This window comes from Phascolarctos cinereus, unplaced genomic scaffold (assembly GCF_003287225.1).
Source record: "Phascolarctos cinereus isolate Bilbo 61053 unplaced genomic scaffold, phaCin_HiC Scaffold_5;HRSCAF=322, whole genome shotgun sequence".
NCBI lineage: Eukaryota > Metazoa > Chordata > Mammalia > Diprotodontia > Phascolarctidae > Phascolarctos > Phascolarctos cinereus.
Window position 1 is genome coordinate 209,557,933 of NW_027555958.1, and position 22,831 is coordinate 209,580,763.

General features: G+C 35.9%; 1 protein-coding gene across 1 annotated transcript in view; it reads left to right on the forward strand.

The window, feature by feature from the left end:
* Positions 1 to 22,831, forward strand: part of KHDRBS2 (KH RNA binding domain containing, signal transduction associated 2) — a 796,104-nt gene that overhangs the window by 552,479 nt on the left and 220,794 nt on the right. The window contains exons 5-6 of the mRNA XM_078155302.1: positions 1,261 to 1,388; positions 16,667 to 16,865. Coding sequence (XP_078011428.1) covers positions 1,261 to 1,388; positions 16,667 to 16,865 — 327 coding nt within the window. The remainder of the gene's footprint in view (positions 1 to 1,260; positions 1,389 to 16,666; positions 16,866 to 22,831) is intronic.

The window sequence follows — 22,831 nt, forward strand, 5'->3', positions numbered from 1 at the left end:
AGGACTTTGTGCCGTCAGATCTAACATTGTACTATATTATTTTGTCTCTAAAATATTCTGAAATAAAAATAATATTTTAATGCTAAAATGTTTTGTGATATTGATGAAACTGTAAATCTGTAGTTATCAAGAGTAACAATGATATTGTTCAGGCAAGCTTTTGATATTTATTGCTTACTTGCTTTCTTTAATGAATAAAAGTAACTCAGACACTGTATTAATATATCTATTGATTATACTAGTTTGCAAATTTCTTAAAAACCAAGACACCAAGCACACTATATAAATGGCAAATAAGCTTATTTCTATTTCATACCACCATAATTTCTCTTGTTTCTTAAATCTTCTTTAGCTAATGGTGAACAGAACTATGACTAAAGCAGGACAATCATGGGGCACCAGAATTGAGAGCATGCAAAAACAAAAAACAAACAAACAAACAAAAAAGAATTAATTTAAAATTTTGTTCAATTTTAGTATATAACACAGTGTCTGACACACAGTCAGCACTTAATAGTTGAAATTCCTATTGTTGTTGTTTTTAATAAGTTCTTGTGTTTTCTCTTTGTCATTGCTTTTACTGCTTTGGCAGCATAGGAAGTAGTTACGGAGAAAAAAAACAGTGTCTCTAGCATTTGCTTATAAGTGTTGTTTCATGGCATACCCTAATGTTTGAAAAAGATTTTTGTTTTTTTTCTTTTTTTTAATTTGATATTTTGCATCTCATTTTTAAGGTTTTTACTTTTAAGTAAAATTCATTTGTTAATTAAAATATAGTTATTATGTATTAGTTATGTTAATTTGATTGATGGATAAAATGTTTTCATTAATGAAAAAGTAAAAACCCTTCAGTGCACTTCCTAATATAAGTGTGTGTCTTTGCTTGCTAGCTATGTGATCATGGATAAATGACCTCCCTGAGTCTCAGTTTCTCCATCTATAAAATTAGGATATTAATAGCTATGATTTTAATGAAGATATCTAGAAAAGAACTTATAGATCATCTAGTAGAAATCAGATTCAGAAACTGAAGGCCAGAGAACTTAATTGCTTTGCTCCATGTGTAGTAAATACCAGAGCCAGTATATGACGCTAAATTCAGTTCTCTGTACTACACCCCACAGAATTGTTATTATTACTGTAAGATGCTGTAGAACAAAAAGTTTAGGAAATGTACAAATTCCTTCTACTGTGGTTTAGGTTTTACAACTCTAGGTCTTTCACATCAAATAACATTATTTTTGGTTTTCTTTTTTTCAGGATTACAATGATGAAATTCGCCAGGAGCAATTGCGTGAGTTATCTTATTTGAATGGCTCAGAGGACTCAAGTCGTGGAAGAGGTATTAGAGGAAGAGGCATCCGGGTACCTCCTACAGCTCCTTCAAGGTACATTTGTTCATTCTGCAATCAAAAGAGAATTTAAAGACTGACACATACTCACTACATGCCTCTAGACAAATCTCTATGACTAAAATTGCAGTCAGTGGTGTAGATTCCAGAGAAGCTAGCAACCTGCATTAGGAGAAGGAGTTTCCTGACACAGGGTTTCCCTGTATAAATGAAATCACAAATCCAATCTCGGTCTTGCATCTATACATGCAGTGATGTTCCAATCTGTAGCAGGTTCAGGCTTTCTAATGAGACCTAGCAAAAAGATTCAGAAGTCGTAGACTAAGGACACTCCTTGCAACTGGCAGATCACTTTCATCTCCAGGGATTCCACACCATATGGGGAGGTGAAAAAATTATAAAATGCATACTATATGTCAGTAAAAGGGCAGCTAGGTGATGCAGTGAATTAAGCACTGGGCTTAGAATTAGTAGCACTCATCTTCAACAGCTCAAATCTTGCCTCAGATGCTTATTAGTTGTGTGATCCTGGGCAAGTCATTTAACCCTGCTTTCCTCAGTTTCCTTATCTGTACAATGAGCTAGAAAATGAAAGGGCAAACCACTCCAGTATCTTTGCCAAGACAATCCCAGATGGAGTCATGAAGAGTTGAACATGACTGGAAAATGACTGAACAACAGATGGGCCGGACACTAGCCTAAGCTCTGAGGATATAAAAGCAGGCCTCTACGAACTTGCATTTTACTCAGACATACTATGTATGCCCCCAAACTATGTGTGTCAATCCTGCTGTTGGATTTTTAAGCTCCTATTATGTATCTGGAACTTCAATAGGTATTAGAGGTTCAAAGACAAATAGGAAATAGTCTCTACCCTCAAGGACTTTATATATGGGCAGCTAGGTGATACAGTGGAGAGAGTGACAGGCCTGGGGTCAGGAAGACTCCTCTATCTGAGTTCAAATTCAGCCCCAGACTCTTATTAGCTGTGAGATCCTGGCAACATCCTGTTTGCCTCAGTTCCTTATCTGTAAAATGAGCTGGAGAAGAAGACATCAAAACATTCTAGTATCTTTGCCAAGAAAACCCCAAAAGGTATCACAAAGAATTGGACATGACTGAAAAACAACTCAACATTCAACATATTCCGGACACTGTGCTAAGAGTTCTGCAAATATCTCATTTGATCCTCACAATAATCCTGTCTTATAGATGCTACTATGATCCCCATTTTACAATTGTGGAAACTGAGACAGACAAAGACTAAGTGAATTGCCCAGGTTACACAGCTAATAAGTATCTGAGGCCAGAATCAAACTTAGTTCTTCCTGACTCAAGTCCTAGTACTTTATCCAGTGCACCCTATAGCTAGCTAACATAACCATATCAGGGGAAAAATTCTTGCTATGCCATGCCTTATTGTGCTAGGAATGCCAGTAAAGATATGGTAGTAGGAAGAACATTGAATTTGTTTGTATCTGAAACCGCTGCTGAATCAGTTTAGACTTAATAAATATATTTACAGAAGCAATTTCAGAAAGCCAAAAGAAATGCTCTTTCATATATTATTGCTGAAACCACTTAGAAATTCAGATATATTTCACATGGGGGGGGCGGTGTATACTGGTGTTCAGGGAAGAGTAGTACCTCTGTTGTAAGGACTGCCAAGCCCTTTGCATGACTGCTTTCTATCTTTGGTGTTCACTTGCTATCAACTCTCATTTGTGACTCCAAGAACCTGTAGCGTGCTCAGCAGCCATATTTCAATAAACATTCCAGCAGATGTGCTAAACCAGCTTGAGGAGAACTGAGGGGCATTAAACCTGTCAGTGAGTTGGTGGTGTCTACCCCAAGCATGTGAAGACTTCCCTTGCTGGAATGGGTAGATGAGAATAATTTATTCCAATGGCCACGAAGGAAGCTAAAGCAGGCATTGTGGAGTGCTTGGAGCTTGATTAGATATTGAAAAAGCCAAGGTCATCCACTGCTTTCTGGGACATTGCCAGTAGTCTTGACTTTTGTCTTTTCACTGGACTCCAATGATTCTGGACTCCAATGACTTGAAGAGGGAGTGAGGCTGACAATTTCATGCAGCTCTGCATCACTTCAATCCAATATATGCATGAGTCAAAATACATCACCAATACTATTTTACAATTTTCATTCACCTCAAAATCCTATGTTGTGGATAAGTAATAAAGCACCAGATGTAGATACACTGGGAGTTGTAGTCATTACCCTGAGCACAGGTGGCACAGGCCATAGAGTTATCTTCTCAATGGACTGAAGGAGCAGTGGGATTTAGCAGCCCTCTGCGAGTATGAATAGCCTTTTTAAAGGACCACATTGATCACTTGCTAGCATAAGGAAAGGGCTAAAAAGGGCACCCTAAAAATTGTCTGCTTCACCTAACCTAACCCTGGATTACTTACTGAGGCATGTGGGGGTCCTACTCTGCAGATGAAACACAAAAAATGAGCAAAAACTTTTTCCACTCACTGTTGGTACATGGAATGTTCTCGTGCTTATGGACAACACAAAATCCAGTAGACATGAAAGACAAAAAGCTCTTGTTGTGAGAGAGCTCAGCAGGTATTGTATCCAAATAGCATCCCTGAGTGAAAGAAGATTGGCAAATTAAAGTCAGTTTACCAAAGTCAGAGCTGACTGGCTCATGACAATGCAATTGCCACTTGGAGGAATGCACCATGTCACCGTCATCAGTGTTTATGCTCCCACCCTGACAAAGTGTGATGAGGTCAAAGAAAACTTTATGAAGACCTAAAGACCATCATCATCAGTGTGCCAAAACAGGATAAGCTTGTAATTCTGAGTGACTCTAACACCAGAGTTGGCACAGATAATCAGACATGGCAGGGAATCCTTGGGAGGAATAGTCAGAAACAGCAACAGAAATGGTTACTTGCTACTGAAGATTTGTGTGTCTCATGACCTTCTCATCACAAACACTATCTTTCATTTACCTAAAAGCAATAGAACTCCATGTATGCACCCTCATAACAAATATTGGCATTTAATGTCTATTAAATGTCACTGTAAAAAGAAGAGACCCATAGGATGTGAGAATAACAAAAATGATGTGTGGTGCAGAGTGCTGGACCAATCATAGGCTTATCCTCTCTAAGTTAAATATTCACATTCAACACAAGCAGTGGCCCCAAGGCAAGATGACTACCAGAAGACTTAATGTCAACTGATTAGAGTGCTTCTCCTTATATCAACATTTGTTGCTAACCTGGAGAGAAAGATGAGCCAATACACGGTTTGCAACGGTGTAGCAGAAAAGCAGTGGGCAGCTCTCAAAGATTTGGTATACAGTATTGCATTTACTCATCTGGTACAGGACACTCACAAACATCAGGACTGATCTGACAAAAATGACAGGTGAAATTCAGAAGCTGTTAAAATGAAAAACAAGAATTCCACAGGACTTACCAGGCAAGATAGTTTATCTGTCTCTAAAATGTCAGCATTTAACTCCATCAAAAATAAAGTGAAAGTTAATCTTGGAGAAATGTAGGATTCTTGGCTCAGTAAAAAGGCATATGTAATTGTGCCTTTATGTTTTACGTTGATGGTAACAATCCAAATCACTTTTTGATGCCCTAAAGTCTATTTATGATCCAAAGACCTATGCTACATCTCAAGTACTCAGCCCTGATGGAGCCACATTGATTAGTGATAAAGGCATGATCCTGGAAAGATGGGCTGAACACTTTCATAGTATTCACAAAAAAACAATGCTGAAGCTACTAACCATATATCTCAAGTTGAAGCCAGTTCCTCTCTAGCTGAATTTCTAACTGAAAAAGCAGTTTTGAACACAATTAGTCTAATATTGTATTGAAAGTACCTGATTCTGTTCTGGCTGATGTTTACAAAGCAGAGGACTCATTGCTCATACAAAAGGTAACTGAAATCTTCTGGATTATATGGCAAGAGGAGGCTGTCCCCCAGGAGTTGAAGGGTGCCTGTGTTTTCCATCTCTATGATGGAAATGGAAATGGCTTGTCCAGTGAAAATCACAGGGGAGGTCATTCTTTTACTCATTGCTGGAAAGATTCTTGCCAAAGTTCTCCTAAGAGGCTAATTTTTCACCTGGAAGATAGTCCTCTGCCCAAAAGCTTGTGTGGCTTCAGAAAAAGAACAATCGATGTGGTATTTGCTACCTGACAACTCCAGGAAAAATGCCAGGAGCAGAAGAGAGGTCTGTATGTAATGTTTTTTGATCTGACCAAGGGCTTTGATACTGTCAGTTATGAGGGATTAGGGAAGATCCTGGCCAAATGTGGTTGTTCAGAGAAGTTCATCAATATCATATGCCAGTTCCAACACAGTATGCTTGCACAGGTTCTGGATAATGGATAATGCTCCTGCGCTTCACTAGTCATCAGTGGAGTGAAGCAGGGATGTGTGCTTACTCCCATTCTTTTTAGCCTGATGTTTTCAGTGATGTTGTCCGACACTTTCAACAAAGACAAAAATGGCATCAAGGTCAGCTACCAGGTTAATGGTAAATTATTTAACTTGAAAAGGCTGCAAGCCAAGAGAAAGATGGAGGAAGAGTTGGTGAATGACTTGCTGTTCACAAATAAGTATGAACTCAGTGCAGCCTCTGAGTATAGATTAATTCTCTGCCACCTGTGCTAATTTTGGACTGAAAATCAGTGCCAAGAAAACAAAAGTTCTCCACCAGCCAGCACTGCACCATCCAGTTACATAGAACCATCAGTTACAGCAAATAGAGAATTTCTGAATTCTGTGGATAAGTTCACTTACCTTGGCTATATGCTTTCCAAGGTTGTATACATAGATGAGGAGGTTGATGCATACATTGCCAGAGCTAACTCAGTGCTTGGAAGGCTCCAAAGGAAAGTGTGGGAGAGAAGAGGTATTAGGCTGCCTAACAAACTGAAGGTGTTGCAGAGCCATTGTGCTGACCTCCTTGCTGTATGCCTGTGCAACCCTGAACAGTATACTAGCACCATGCCAAGTAACTGAATTGTTTCCATTTGAATTGTCTTAGGAAAATAAGGTACTGCACACTGAAGTCCTTTCTTGAGCTGAATTGCCAAGCATTAAAACTATACTGCAGATAGTGCAATTCTGATTGGTTGGCCACGTGACCTGAATGCCAAATGTAGGTTTGCCTAAAAAATTATTTTATAGAAAACTCCCAAAAAGCAAACATTCACATGGAGGTCAGAAGCAGAGATACAAGGACACTCTCAAGGTCTCTCTGAAGAACTTTGGAATCAACTGCATGACATAGGAGACAATGGCACAGGACCACCTAGCATGACATGCCCACATCAAAGAAGGTGCCTATGCTCTATGAGCAAAGCAGAATTTCAGTAACTCAAAAGAAACATTAGATGCACTGATTTAGAAACACTTCCACTTCCAATGTTCACAATGTTCTGCCTGACCTGTGGTAGAGCTTTCTAAGCTCATATTAGGTCTGATCAGCCACAATCAGACACACTGTACCTTGACCCCAACACAGTGATTTCATTTTGGTCCTTCAGCATGAAGGACAACAAGCAATTGTGTTTGCATAGTGGAATCTCTTGGTGTCAAGTATAGTTTGTGGGATTATGATTTTTGAAGATTTTCAAAAGAAATCACTGGTGTTCAGAGAATCAGCATAATAAATATATCTCTTTTCATAGACAACATTCTCAGAAATGCAATTCAGTTATTGCCTATACTCCTTCAGCAGATGGTCTTAAAATCCATAAAGATGCAGATATGGCAAATTATTTTCTGTATCATGTGGAAGTATTTGCCCCAAAATATATTGACATAATATGCAGGCTCAACCCAATATTTGAATTTTATCCAAGGATATTTTTACAATCTGTATCATTTCCTTGTAATAGTCTAAGTTTCTAATTTAAACGTCATTTAAGTACAAGGAAATATATGGGCAAAATTTGACTCCATGTAACTGGCAATTTAGAGCTGACCAAAGCAAAGTTTTCCTGAAATATTCAGGATTAGATATTTTTTTATTTCGTCTGAATAAAGAAAAACACAAAAATGAAACGCAACAGCTGTTTTTTTTTTCTTACTATACAGAAGTACTGATCCATTAATGACTCAGTGGCAACTGTAGCACAGGGAAAAATACATTACATCAGAAAACCTGGATTAACTTCCCTGCTGTGCCACTTATTCATTTTATAACCTTGGACATGGCATTTCATCTGGATGGGGTTTGTTTTCTTCATCTGCAAAATGGGATTATTAAAATTGATGCAACTTTTTCATAGTATTGTTGTGAGGAAAATCTGTTATAAGCCTTAAAATACTACACGAATGTGAATAACTCTGAAGGAGAAAGTAGATGTCCATTTTTGGGAAAAAAGACTGAACAAATTGTGGTACATGGATTTAATGGGAAAGTATAGGAAATGATGAATATGAAAAATACACACATGGGAAGTCATATGAACTACTATAAAATGAAGCATGTGTAACCAGGAAAATAATATATACAAAGTTTACAATGATTAAATGGATAGAATGATAATAATAACAAAAATTGAAACTGAATACTGTGTAATTTTAATGATTAAGCTCTGCCTTAAAGAAGAGATATAAGAATTTAAAGTACCTTCATTCTTTGCAAAGGTAGCAGACTGTAGGTGTGAAACAGTATGTGACCTTTCAGACCTGGCTGATGTGTTAGTGTTGCTTAATTTGTTTTGTTATGTAGGATGATTCTCTGAGTGGGAGAGAATGTGAAATATATGGAAAATGAAGGCAATGTAAAAACAAAAGCTATCAATCTTCCCCTCTCCTACAAAGAATGTGAACAAATACAGAAAGAACTTACTTAAGAGTATCTAAGTATGCAGTTTTACTGTGGATCCAGTGACATCAATATTTATTAAGTGCCTACTTATGTGCAGTCTCTGACCTCAAGGAGTTTACAATCTGACAGAGAAAGACAAAATACAAGAGGCTGAATTTGGAGAGCAGTGTGGGGAAGAAAGCACAGTGGAGAAGTGGGCCAAAGAATTCCTAAAGTAGTGAAGCCCGATGAGAAATGAGGTGCTTTAACTGAGTTCTCTCAAGTTGGACATTTAAAATTAATGACCCCACCCTCCAATCAGAGAAGCAGAAGGTAATGAAGAGGTAGAGTTCTAAGGTCAATGAGATCTTACTGGATGATGGGGCTCTCCCAATACTGGACTTCCTGAGGCATTGTGAGGAAGTCAGCCAAAGAAGTCTCCAAGTAGTGTAGCCAGGTGAAAAATGAGGAAATCATATGAAGTCATGTGACGAACTGGTAAATTCTGAGAGACAACATAACCCTAGCAACTGAGGGAAGAGAGTACACCAAGCTATGGTGTTTTCTTTCTGAAATGGATGGCTTTAAATTGGAGGTGACTGTAGAAAAGATATTTGCTCTGAGTTTCTGCTCCTATACTTTATTGCTTAGAAGCAGAATTTGAATTTTTTCGATACTGTACTTTTCTGGCTCATTGAAAATGTTAAATCAGCATGCAAATGCATATTGCTATGTTATTGATGCTCTTTAATGCAAATAGCAAGTACAGATTGGAGTGAATTACATAATTACTTGGAAATGAGTGAATTTATTTTCTCTCTGAATCTGTCATAATTCTAAAGTTTAGTGAGCAATGTCTCATTGAGCTTTCCTTTTAAAATACTTGCCTGAACAATAATTTCTTTTCAAGCATTTTTTGTTTGCTTGCTTGCCACATAATTGTATGGCATCTATACATCTGCCAACAAGAAAAGGGACTCAAAGTTAAATATTTTGAAGAAAATTTCATTAAAGAAAAGGAAAACAACATATTAATATTCTGGCACAATTAACTTAGAGTGATCCAGGGTCTCTCAGAATTTCACAATGTCTATTTTCCAAGTTAATTATCAGTCCTTACATGAGGAGCAATTTTGTAAGAAGTACACTCCTTTGCTCACACAAAATGAAGTAAGGTGTGCTACATGTGTACTGGAAGGTGTCTTTTTTCTTCCCTGGTATGGTATAATACTGTCCTCTTTCATCAGATGATGTTTTTTCCTAGCAAATATGTCTTAGAAACAAATACTAAAATTTTACTTTCAAGACTTCCAGTGCCAAGATGGAGGAGTGAGGAAGGAGCCCTGTGAAACCCTCCTAAAGAAAAACCACCTCAGGAGTGATCTAGTAACATGGAAGCAACTTATTAGCCTGGCAGGAAAGGTTTGTCTCACTGTGGTAGGAAAGGAGCCCGCCTAAGACCAACAGCAGCAGCCCCCTGAACAGCAGAAGGCCTGCAGCAAGGATCCAAGTTTGGGGCAAGGCAACCACCTAGGCAAATGATCAATCTGTGCAGCACAGCAAGGCCCCACCAGCTACCTCATCGCAGCACAAGTCACCAGCAAGGCCTTGACCCCATTGCTGACCAGTAGTGAAGCCCCAATCCATGGCTGGCCAGCAAGGAAACCCCACCCCTCGGGACTGACAGCAGAGAATTTTGTTTCCATAGCAACTCAGCAGCAGGGCCTAATAAGATTTCTCCTCCAGGGTCTTCTAGCAGAGAGTCCCTGTTTCTATAGCAACCACGCAGCAGGGCATCACCCCTGGGGCAGACTAGTAACAAGATTCTTCCTCCAGGACCAGCCACCAGAAAGACAGTGTTACAATAGCAATGTAGCAGAAAGGCCCACCCCTGGGGCCAGCCAACAGCCAAACCCAACATCCAGGGAAAGTCAACAGGGAGGCCCCACCCTCAAGTACATGCAAGAAGGGTAGCCTACCCTGCAGTGAAAGCAAACAGCTTTGTATTAAAGCCCAGCGAAAGCCAGCAATAAAACCCTAAGCCCCAGCACAAAAAGCTTGGATAAGTTCAGGATCAGAGCCCAACTCTCACATAAAAACACTAAGTCACACGCACGCGCACACACACACACACACACACACACAAGGGCGGGGACAGGAAAATGAACAAAAAAGAAGAAATTGACTATAGAAAGTTATAGTGACAGGGAGGAGCAAAGAGTAAACTTAGAAGAAGACAATAGTGTCAAAATAAATGGCTAATGTGAAGCCTCAAAGAAAAATGCAATTTGATCTCAGGACCAAAAAGAGCTCTGGGAAGAGCTTAAAAAGGATTTAAAAAAAAAATTTAGAGAAATGGAAGAAGAACTGCAAAAAGAAGTAAGAGTAATGTCAGAAACTAATGAAAAAAGTCAATAGTATGGAAAACGATATATCAAAATTTAATGAAGAAAATGACTCTCTAAAAAATAAAATTGGCCAAATGGAAAAGGAAGTCTAAAATCACATGGAACAAAATAATTCTTCAAAAATCAGAATTGAACAAGTGGAAGCTAATGATTTTATCAGACATCAAGGTACAATAAAACAAAATTTTAAAAAAGTAAAAAAAATAGAAGAAAATATGAAATTTTTCATTGGAAAAATAAATGACCTAGAAAATACATCCAGGAGAAATACTATAAGAATTATTATACTACCTGAAAGTATTGATTAGAAAAAAAAAAGCTTGTATAACACAAATAGAGTTTACCTTAAATGATAAGTATTGTTTATCTAAAACCATCAGCAAGCATTATCTGTAATGGGGATAAGCTGGAACTTTTCCAATACAATCAAGGGTGAAACAAGGATGCCCATTATCACCTCAATTATTTAGAATTGTACTCAAAATGTTAGCTATAGGAATAAGAGAAGAAAAAGAAAGGAAAGGAATTGGAAAAGACAATGAGGAGAAAAAAAACTACCACTCTGCAGATGTTACAATGTTATACTTAGAAAATCTTAGAGAATCAGTTAAGTACTTGAAATTTTTAACAACTTTACCAAAGTCGCAATATCAAAATAAACCCATGTAAATCATCAGCATTTCTATATATTATCAACAATGCTCAACAGCAAGAGACAGAAAGAGAAGTTCCATTTAAAATAACTGTAGACAATACAAAAAACTTGGGAGTCTACTGGCCAAGACAAACCCAAGAAGTATATGAACACAACTATAAAACACTTTTTACACAAATAAAGTCAGATCTAAAAAATTGGAAACATATTAATTACTCATGGATAGGTTGAGCCAGTATTATGAAAAATAACAATTCTGCCTAAATTAATCTATTTATTCAGTGCCATAGTAATCAATTATCAAAAAAAAGAGATATTTTATAGGGATAGAAAAATGTTGACAAAATTCATCTGGAAGAACAAAAGCTCAAAGATATCAAAGAAATTAATGAAAAAAATATGAAAGAAGGTGGTCTAGCCATACCAGATCTCAAACTGTATTACAAAATGGTAATTACCAAAACAATCTGGTCTTGGCTAAGAAATAAAGTGGTAGATCAGTGGAATATATTAAGTACAAATTACATTAGAGTAGATAACCATAGTAATCTACTATATGATAAGTGCAAAAATCTAAGCTTTCAGGACAAAAACTTATTATTTGACAAAAACTGCTGGAAAACTGTAAGACAGTATGGCAAAAACCAGGTATAGATCAACATCTCACACTCTACACCAAGATAAGGTCAAAATGAGTACATGATTTACATATAAAGGATGATAACATAAGAAAATTAAGAGATCACGGAATAGTTTGTCATCAGATTTATGTATAAGGAAAGAATTTAGGACCAATTGTATAGAGTGTATTACAAAAGATAAATAGATAATTTTGATGACATAAATTTCAAAGATTTTGCACAAACAAAACCAATGTCGCCAGAGTTATAAGGAAAGCAGAAAACTGGTGGGAAATTTTGCAGCAAGTATCTCTGATAAAGGCCTCATTTCTCAAATATATAGATGGAGAACTGAGTCAAATTTATAAAAACGCAAGTCATTACACAATTGACAAATGGTCAAAGGATATGAACAGACAGTTTTCAGAAAAGAAATCAAAGTTCTCTATAACCATGTGAAAAATGCTTTAAATCGCTATTGATTAGAGTAATGCAAATTAAAGCAACTTTGAGGTACCACTTCACAGCTATCAGATTGGCTAATATGACAAAAAATGAAAATGTTGGATGTTGGAGGGGATGTGGGAAAACTGGGACACCAATGCACTGTTGGTGGAGTTGTGAACTAATCCAACTGTTTTGGAGAACAATTTGCAACTATGCCCAAAGGACAATAAAACTTTTCGTGCACTTTGATCTAGCAATACCACTGCTAAATCCCTAAACCCTAAATCCCAAAAATATATGAGAAAAAGGGAAAAGGACCTATTTGTACCAAAAAAAAAAAATTTATAACAGCTCTTTTTTTTGTGGTGGCTAGGAATGGGAAATGAAAGCGATGCCAAGCAATTGGGGAATGGCTGAACAAGTTGTGGTATATAAATGTAATGGAATACTATTGTTCAATAAGAAATGATAAGCAGGCAGATTTCTGAAAAGCCTGGAAAGTCTTACATGGATTGACGCTGAGGAAGTGAGGAGAACCAGGAGAACATTGTACATAATAACAGCAACACTATATGATGACTAACTTTGATAGACTTAGCTCTTCTCAGCAATGCAACAATCTTAGATGATTCCGGAATACTAATCATGAAACATGCTATCCACATCCAGAGACAGAACGATGGAGTCTGAGTACAGATCAAAACATACTATTTTCCCTTTTTTTCATTTCTCATGGTTTTTCCTTTTTGTTCTGATTCCTCTTTCACAATTTGACTAATGTGCAAATATGTTTAATATGATTGTACATGTGTAACCTATACCAGATTGCATGCTGTCTTGGATAGAAAGGAGGAAAGGAAAGGGGGGAATTTTAGAACTCAAAATTTTATAAAAGTGAATGTTGAAAAGTAAAAATAGATAGATAGATAGATAGATAGATAGATAGATAGACAGATAGATAGATAGATGATAGATAAATAGATAGATACATAAATTACATGAACCGATGCATAGCGAAGTGAACAGAACCAGGAGAATGTTGTACACAGTAACAGTAATATTGTACAATGAAGAATTGTGAATGGTTTTCAGCAACACAATGATCCAAGATAATCCCAAAAGATAATGATGAAAAACACTGTCTGCCTCCAGAGAAAGAACTGATATTGTGTGAATACAGACTGAGGAATTTTATTTTTCTCTTTTTTTTCTTTTATTCAAGTCTTCTTGTGCAAAATTATTAATATGGAAATGTTATACATAATTACATATGTATAACCTATATCTGATTGATTATCATCTCAGGGAGGGGAGAAGGGATGGAAAGAGGGAGGGATAGAATTTGGAACTCAAAACTTTAAATAAAAGTGTTTTTACAAATGACAAAAAATATAGGGTATCCCAAAAGTCTCAGTTCATGCTAAGTCTTTTGGCGCCACTAAACCTTTTTGGGACATCCTATGTAAGTGACTAAATTGCACTGTTGAATTTGGAAGAGAACATATAGAAAATGTTGCTATTGCTTTGATAACATGTCTGTTATTTTTCTAATGAAAACATAAAGAGATTAGATGTAAAATCTTATTTAAACATTATTGATATTTTGTTTATTTTTATTGATTGTTATTGTTATTTTTGTCCATTATTGAAGAGGATAATGACATCAAGAAGGTGACGTCATGACTTATAAGTGAATTGGATTTAAGTGAGGGAGGACTGTACAAAATCACCAGCCTCACTTTCTCCTCTGGAGCCATCTGGGCCCAGTGGCGAGGTATAGATCAGGATGACAGATTATGATAAAAGAAAAAATAGAATGGAAAAAAAAACTACTTTCAATGTCAACTTGACATTATTGATGCAAGGAACCAAATGGTGTTAAACTATTTTCTATTTCAAAATAAACCAAAAAGAAGTTGGATTATTTAAAATGAGAAATTAGGAATGTATCATTTTCATACTTCTAACAAAATATTAGAAAAGGAAAAAATACAGATAGGAAAGTACTATATATCCTTCAAGAATGCAAATTAATACGTAAAGATGTCAAAGTTGAAATATTAGTATAAATGTATTGAATCATGTCTTGAAGGTCATTTATTTTAGAATCATTTTCTTTGACAACATTCATACAAAAGATCTAATATTTTAGTGATGATGCAAAAGAGACAACCAAGTGTTCACTACATATGTTAATGTGATATGTACTACACAGCTGATGAAACCATAATTTGACAATTCTTCAAATAGCCTGTAGACAAATTTCTTAGAGGATTTTTCATCAGATGAAAAATTCACCGATGCTGGGTGAAGAGGTTTGTAACTTGGCTCAGTAGATAGCACTTCAAAAGCATCCTTATAGTTTGAAGTTGGAACACTAAGGCATGATAGATAAGGCAAGGCAAGTGAATCAAATGTGGAATTCTAGCATTCTAGCATGGTGTTCTCTGAGTCACTAAACTTTTCACAGCTTGAAAGGACCCAATAGATCATCTAGTCAAATGCTGATGTTTTACAGATGAGAAAATGGAGTTCATCCTTTGAGGAAATAATCAAAAGAAAAATAATCTAACTCCTCACATGTTTCAGAAGAATATGAAACCTCTGAATATCATAAAAGTTGGCTGATCCCATTTGATCTGCTGCTTTTAGAGAAAGTAGCTTTTGTGTTAATTCCTATGGCCAAAAAGAATTTAGTGATTTTCTTAGCATGGTTTGCTGATGAGTTTCCCCAGCACCATAATTACAATGAGATGAGCTATGGTTCAGGTTATACCTTTGGATGGTAACTTATAGCAGAGAGAGCTACTAGGAGAGAGTAAAATTAAATTGAAATTTCAGATAATTACAAATACACTGCAATGTAATGCAACAGAGTAATCTTACTCTAATGATTAGAAACTTTAGTAAAGTTAATTTTAGTAACTTGTGAAAGGCAGTATGATATAATGGATGGAGAAACAGCCTCAGGGTCTAGAAGACAACTTGAATTCAAGTCTCATCCATGACTTATAATAGCTATTCATTCCTAAGTAATTTGATTAACCTTTCCAGATCCAAGGAAATTTTCTTAAATTGTAAATTATATGCTAGTTACTATTCTGTATCATTTGAGGGAATTTCCATAATGAGAGCTCCTCTTTGCTAATGACAGCATACATCTAGGCAAAGAGAATGGGAAGGGTATTTCTTTCATTGGAGAGATAGTAGCAGTATCCATATTCAAGACTAGAACTATAGATACATGACCTTGACATATCACCAAGTATGTAGATAATTGAACAGATAATGTAATATTAATAAATAGTTCTTTTTCTATATTGTTTTAAAGTTTATGAAATGATTACCTCACCATAGCCTTTTGAAGTACATAGTGCAAATATTGTCATCCCTAGTTTATACTTGAAGATACTAAAGCTCATAGAGGTTACATAATTTCCAAATTTACACAACTAATAAGTGACAGAGTTTGAATTCCAATCCAGTACCACTGACTACAAATTCAAGGCTCCCATCAGTATATACCCAGTCCTATCAGATGTAGATATTAGTTTTGGATTGACATGGTGTTATAATTCTTTACCTTGATTTTCCGTGTTACATAAATGGAATCCCATGTGTGGTAAGTGCATTAGAAAGAGCCGTGTCATGGATGTGGGTAGGTGCATTAGAAAGAGTTGGTGTCATGATATAGGACTGTAATTCTTGCTACTGGGGAGGCTGAGCCTGGTGGATTACTTAAGTTCAGAAGTCTGAGCTGCAGCACGTCAAGTCAATTGAGTTTCTGCACTAAATTCAACATTAATATGAGAAGCCCCTGAAAATACTGGGTCATCAGGCTGCCTAAGGGGGTGAGTGAGTAGGTGGGTAGGTGGAAGGCTTAATCTGGGCCACATTACAAAAGGAACATATTAAATTTCCCATGTTGATCTACAGTAAGATTGGGATCATGAGTGGCTCTGTACTTCCAGCCTGGGTAAGATAGAGCAGATTCATTCAGAAGAAGAAGAGGAGGAGGAGAAGGAAGAGAGGAAGAGGAAGACAGAAAGGAGGAGAGGAAGGAGGGGGAGGAGGAGAAGAAAATAAAAAGAAAAGAAAAAATACTGAACTAGGAGGTACAGTGCCTGAGTTTTAAATCTTAACTTTGCTATTTACTATTTTATGACTTCAAGCAAGTCACTTCATCTGTAATGCTCTTGGTTTCATTTGCAAAATGATCTGCATGGGCTAGATTGGCAAGAATCTTCTAGCTCTAGACCTATTCTTTTATGATCCTATACATGATATTTGATAGCCTTCAATCTTGTATCATCTTTGCTCATTCTTCTTTTAAGTATCATTGGTATATGAATTTTGTTCTCTAGGGGCCGTGGGGGTGCAATTCCTCCTCCCCCACCACCTGGACGAGGTGTTCCAGCGCCCAGGGGGACAACTGTGACACGTGGTGCTCTTCCAGTACCCCCAGTAGCAAGAGGGGTTCCAACTCCTAGAGCAAGGGGAGCTCCAGCTGTTCCAGGATACCGGCCACCCCCTCCCCCAGCCCATGAGGCCTATGAAGAATATGTAAGTACAGTTAAGGCATTAACCATTCTTATCAGCTAAATTGCTTGAACAATCATGAAATAACTTTGGCTTCAAAGACATTAGAGTTAAGAATAGATCTGTTAATGCCTATAGTTGAACCTGATTTGCATTGCTCAAAGTTTATAGAAGTATATTTGATACAATGGAGTCCAAAAGGTTGTGATTTAAATGATTAAACATTTTTAAATGAGCTTTATTTTTGTGAGTATCCATGTGCTTTTTTACCTATTTAAGGTATAATTAGCTTAATATTAAGGACTGGATGGGATACCAAGATTCTCATTACATAGCTTCCACGAGAACCTAATGTTTCAAAGTGGAAACAATGATGCAAGGCATAAATTCAAAGCATTCTGTTCTCTTCTCTCTCTCTCTGTCTCTATCTCTTTCTATCTTTCTTTTTTTCATTCTCTCTCTCCTTTTCCTCTCCCCTCTTTATTTTTTGTATCTCTCCCCTTGCTCTGTCACTATATCTCTGTTTCTCTCAGAAATGTATAAGAAACAAGACTCTAGTATGTGGTAGAAATGTGATAGAAACATATCAATATGTCCATTTACATGGCTGATTCTCTATTTAAATGCCCTTAATAGTTTTGCCCCTATTTATTCATAGATCAGAAGAAGCTTAACATTCTTTTCGGTGAAAGTTTAGTTTATATGTAAATAAAGCGACAGGTGATTTTTTACAATGAGAAAATTCTTGACTCTCTATTGCTTTCCAGAAAGTAAAAATTTCCCAAAGATCCAAATGATAGGAGACCCACATTCCATTAACTCTAAATCATTTGAAGAAGATGTTTTCATTAGATGCTGTGTGAGAGCTTTTGAAAGAAACACAAAAGCTGTCATGAGTCCATACTTTGAGAACATTTCTTAGATAACAGTGGTCTTCCAGACATCTCTCATAAAGTTTCAATACTGTATAATAGCCTTTATTTTCTGCCAATTCTCCCATAGAGTTTTCATTTCAACTGGGTAAAGTATCTAACCATTCTCCAAGACAAAGAATAGTTTTCTCTGAGAACTTCCTCTAATAGCTTTAAAAAAAAAAAGAATAGAACTTTTTCATTCACTGATCCTCCTTCAAAACATTACAAAGTTTACTTTGTCCATGCAGGTGTCCTGAATAAAAATGATACAGATAAAATTTTTTGCTACTTTTTTTAACCTCTGTACTTTTTTTATCTCACCTAACACCATGTACACATTCTATACATAAAATAACTGACATTTATATAGTGCTTTAAAGTTTTCAAAGCACTTTTCCTACAGCATTAACTTTGTTCTCCCAACAACTACATGGGGTAAGGGATAAATTATTATCATACTCATTTTACATAGCAGTCTCAGAGAGGCAGCTGGTAGTTCAGTAGATGCACTGGGCACAAAATCAGGAAAGACTGAGTTCATATCATGTAGTTGAGAGAATTCAGGAATTAGAGTTTGATTATATGAGTTTTAATTCTACCTCTGATACTCACTAAGAAGGTGATCCTGAACAAGGGCATTAACCAATCTTGGGCAAGTCACTTAATCCATGTTAGCCTCAGTGTCTTCAACTATAAAATGATATTAACAGCACCTATCATGCAGGGTTATTGTTAGTATCAAATAAGATATTTGTAAAAAGTGCTTTGCACAGTTCCTGGTATACAGTAGGTACTACACAAATATTTATTCTTTTCCCCTTCGTTGACTTGCCTGAACCAAGTTCCTGATACCAAATCCAGAACTCTATTTACAACATCGCACTCACTATATTACCGATATCACATAATCTGTACTACCCACTGTGTATGAATGCTTACAGTATATTTATTATAAATATTTATTATAATACCTCAGTTTAATATTTACAAAACACTTTCCTCATAATAGTTCCTTGAGGTAAATAGTAGCTATATTTCACAAATTTAAAAAAAAAAGATACACAGATTGGTTAACGCCCTTGTTCAGGATCACCTTCTTAGTGAGTATCAGAGGTAGAATTAAAACTCATATAATCAAACTCTAATTCCTGAATTCTTTCAACTATATTTATATTTATTTAGATTAAAGCACAATATTCATCTACATAGGAGTTGGCAAACTACCACCCACAGACCAAATCTGTTCCATGTCTTGTGTTCGTATGGCTTAAAAAATGGAATGACTTATCTTGTAGGTTATACAAAAACAGACAGTGGACCAGATTTGACCCTCAAGCTGGAGTTTGTTGACCCCTGGTTTAATATGTAAAAATAAAACATTAACTAACGTTAGTAGCTGTAGTATCTTTAAAAATCAGATGCTCTTTACATTTTATTTAGAAAGAATAAAAAGTTTATTAATAAAAGTTAGCTTGTATTCTTCAACACCAAGTATCAGTGCATGAAATTGTTTTATTGATCCTGGTTCCCTACAAAATAAAATGAAAGCTATGTGAAACACATGTGCATGTGTGAGTGTGTGTGTGTATATATACATACATTTATATACATATATATGCATATATATGTATATAGATGCATGCATATATTTATAAATTCAAACATATATAATAAAATAAGAAATTAACTTTATAATCAAAATATAAACAGAAAATTGTAATAAAAAGGTTTCTCTTTGTTTACCCCTTTTACTGTTGCTTTGTCTCTAGGTGTGATATTTATAAGTTGTATTTATAATAAACATTTACCTTGTTTCTAATAGCTTCTGTCCTGATATGCTTTATTTTATTTTTTTGTTTTGTTTTGGCTGGGCAATTGGGTTAAGTGCCTTGCCCAGGGTCATACAGCTAGTAAGTGTTCTATGTGTGAGGCTGGATTTGAACTCAGGTCCTCCTGAATCCAGGGCCAGTGCTCTATTCACTGTGCCACATAGCTGCCCCCATGATATGCTTTATTGAAAGAATCATTAAAATAATGGATATCTTCTCATATTTTAATAACCCCTACAGAATCTTCACTGTCATAGGTATAGTAGCATATCAGTTGTTGTTAGAGGATCATTAATAATTGAAAACAGTAACCATCATTTGTGCTAAAGGGGGACCAGAGAGTGCAGACATTAATAAAGTATACTTGCCTCCTCCATAAAAAAAAAAAATTGGGGGGGGCAGCTAGGTGGAACAGTGGATAGAGCACTGGCCCTGAAGTCAGGAGGACCTGCGTTCAAATCTGGCCTCAGACCAAACACTTGACACTTACTAGCTGTTTGACCCTGGGCAAGTCACTTAACCACAATTGCCTAAAAAAAAAATCAGAGGGGGAGAAAGGTCTGATCAGATATTCCTAGATGCTTAGCAATTGGAAAAAATTATTGAGGTAAAACATAGCAATTCAGAATAAAATGCCAAGAATTCTTACTACTAGGCCAATTCTTAGATTATTGATCTCTCTGCATGAAGTAAGAAAAACAAAAGTTTAAGTATCTCAATCACAAAATAATATCAATATACTGAGTTGACCACAAAATCTCACAGGTGTCCTTTATTTTACAATGAAGTCTTTAGGAAAGGTCCTTTAATTTTAATTCATACCACCAACCAACCCTCATCTTAGATTTGTCATTCTCCTCTTCTGGGCCTCAGAATTAAGGTTCTGACCTCATAGCAGGTGTATAGATAATCAAATTCATTGCTTGTCTGGCAAGAAAGTATTTTACTGTAAATGGGGCTCTTTGAAAAGTGAGTTTAGTGTTTAGCTGAGTCTCAAGCAGTGTGAAATTTAGTTTGAATCAATTACACTTAAAAAACATTTTAAAACACCTATTCAGCATATGGCAATATGCTAAGTCCCAGGTAATTTAAAGGTGAATAATTACATAGTATATAACTGCTATGTCAAAGAGATTTCAATTTAGGACACAAATATTATACAGGTTAAAATGAGAAAGGTACGTATGAGAAACCAGTAAGACATGAGAGTTTGGGGGAGGGAGGATATTTTTGTGGTGGGGAGATCATAGGGGTCCTCATGAAGGAGGAGTGAATTCCCAAGGTATGCTGTGAAATAGAATGATTTTTTTAAGTAGATTCAAATGTGCTGGATCAGGAGCCTGGAGGGAAGAGAATGTGGAAAGAAGACATTCTAGAGATGAATGATGACATATACAAATGTACAAAGCACTTTGAAGCAGGACAATGTCCAGAATTACTAGAAGTCTGTTATGGCTGGAATGTAGCCTAGAGAAAGTTGATCATATAAATAAATTGAGAGTTTAGTTAAAGCCAAGCCTTAGAGATGATTCATGGTAGGACAAATTATAAGCTAAAAACACAGGCCACATTATTGTGCATGGTACACTAGGGAAACAATGATAATTACATTTTGATTGGGGTAGAGAGTTTGGATAAAGGAATATTTGAAGCTTGAGGTAAGTTTAAGGACAGGTCATCTCAGGATAACCTCATTTCATTGACTTGAACAGTGGTATATATGGCATATTTATCAAATTTGCAGATGTCATAAAGCTAGTAGAGAAATTTAACACATTAGACCATAGAATCAAGATCTAAAAATATCTTGGTATTTCTGAGGTTCTTTCTAACTTTGAGTTTCTGTAATACTCTGTGAATAAGATAATAAAAGTTAATAAGATGAAATTTAATAGAGATAAATATAAACTCTTGCTTAGGTTAAAAATTAATTTCACAAGTAAAAAATGATATAGGGATGGCTAGACAACAGTTAACCTAATAAACATTTGGGTATTTAGTGGATTGTTAAAAACCAATCTGAGTCAACAGTGTCCTATAGCAACCAAAAAAGGAGGAATTTTTTGAGGGTAATTAATTTAGTCTTTTTTTCTGTACATACAAGTAGATTTTGTTCTTTTTTAAAAATTTTCAACATTAACTTTTGTAAAATATTGAGTTTGAAACCTTTTCTCTCTCTTGCTCCTCCCCCACCCCTCTCCTTGCCCCCAAATGTCAATCACTCTGATATAGGCTATGTATGTATAATAATGTTAAACATATTTCCACCTTAGTCATGTTATCAAAGAAGAATCAGAACAAAGGGCAGGAAATGTGAAAAAGGAGATGGGGAGGAAGAGAGAGAGAGAGAGAATAGTATGTTTAAACCTGCATTCAGATTCCATAGTTCTTACTCTACATGGGGATAGAATTTTCTATCCTGAGTCTTTTGAAATTGTCATAGAACATTATATTGCTGAGAAGAGCTAAGTCTATCAAAGTTAGTCATCGCACAATGTAGCTGTTACTGTGTACAGTGTTCACCTGGTTCTACTCACTTCGCTCAGCATTAGTTCACATAAGTCTTTCCAGGTTTTTCTGAAATATGCCTGCTCATTATTTATTATAACACAATAGTATTCCATTACATTCTACAACTTATTCAATCATTCCCCAATTAATGTACATCTCCTCAATTTCCAATTCTTTTACACCACAAAAAGAGCTGCTATGAATATTTTTTGTACATGTGGGTCCTTTTCCATTTTTTTTATGATCTTTTTGGGACAGAAGGAATATAATTTTAAGCTGTACAGAGAAACTAAGCAGATAATAATCTTCCTATATTCTGTTTTGATCAGATTTTTTTGTCTAGAATATTGTGTTCCATTGTAGATACCATATTTTAGGAAATTAAAAAATTCAAAGGAGAGTAAACCATCATAATGGATCTTACCATTAGATCCCATGAAGATTGATTGAAGAAAGTGCATGTGTATAGCTAGAAAAGGGAAAACAGGGTAGACTGAGAGAGATTATCAAATATTTGAAGGGTTATCATGGGGAAAGGTAGTTATTAGATCTGCCTTTATTTAAGCTCTAAAAGATTGCTAGTTCAGTAATGAGTGGGTATTATAGAGAAGCAACTTTAGGCTTGATGAAAGCAAAAAACTTTGTGACAAATAGAGTTATCCAAAAATACAATTAGCAGACTGTGTTTTTCCTCACTGGGAAGGGATGTCTACTTTCCACTTTACAGAGAATTTTA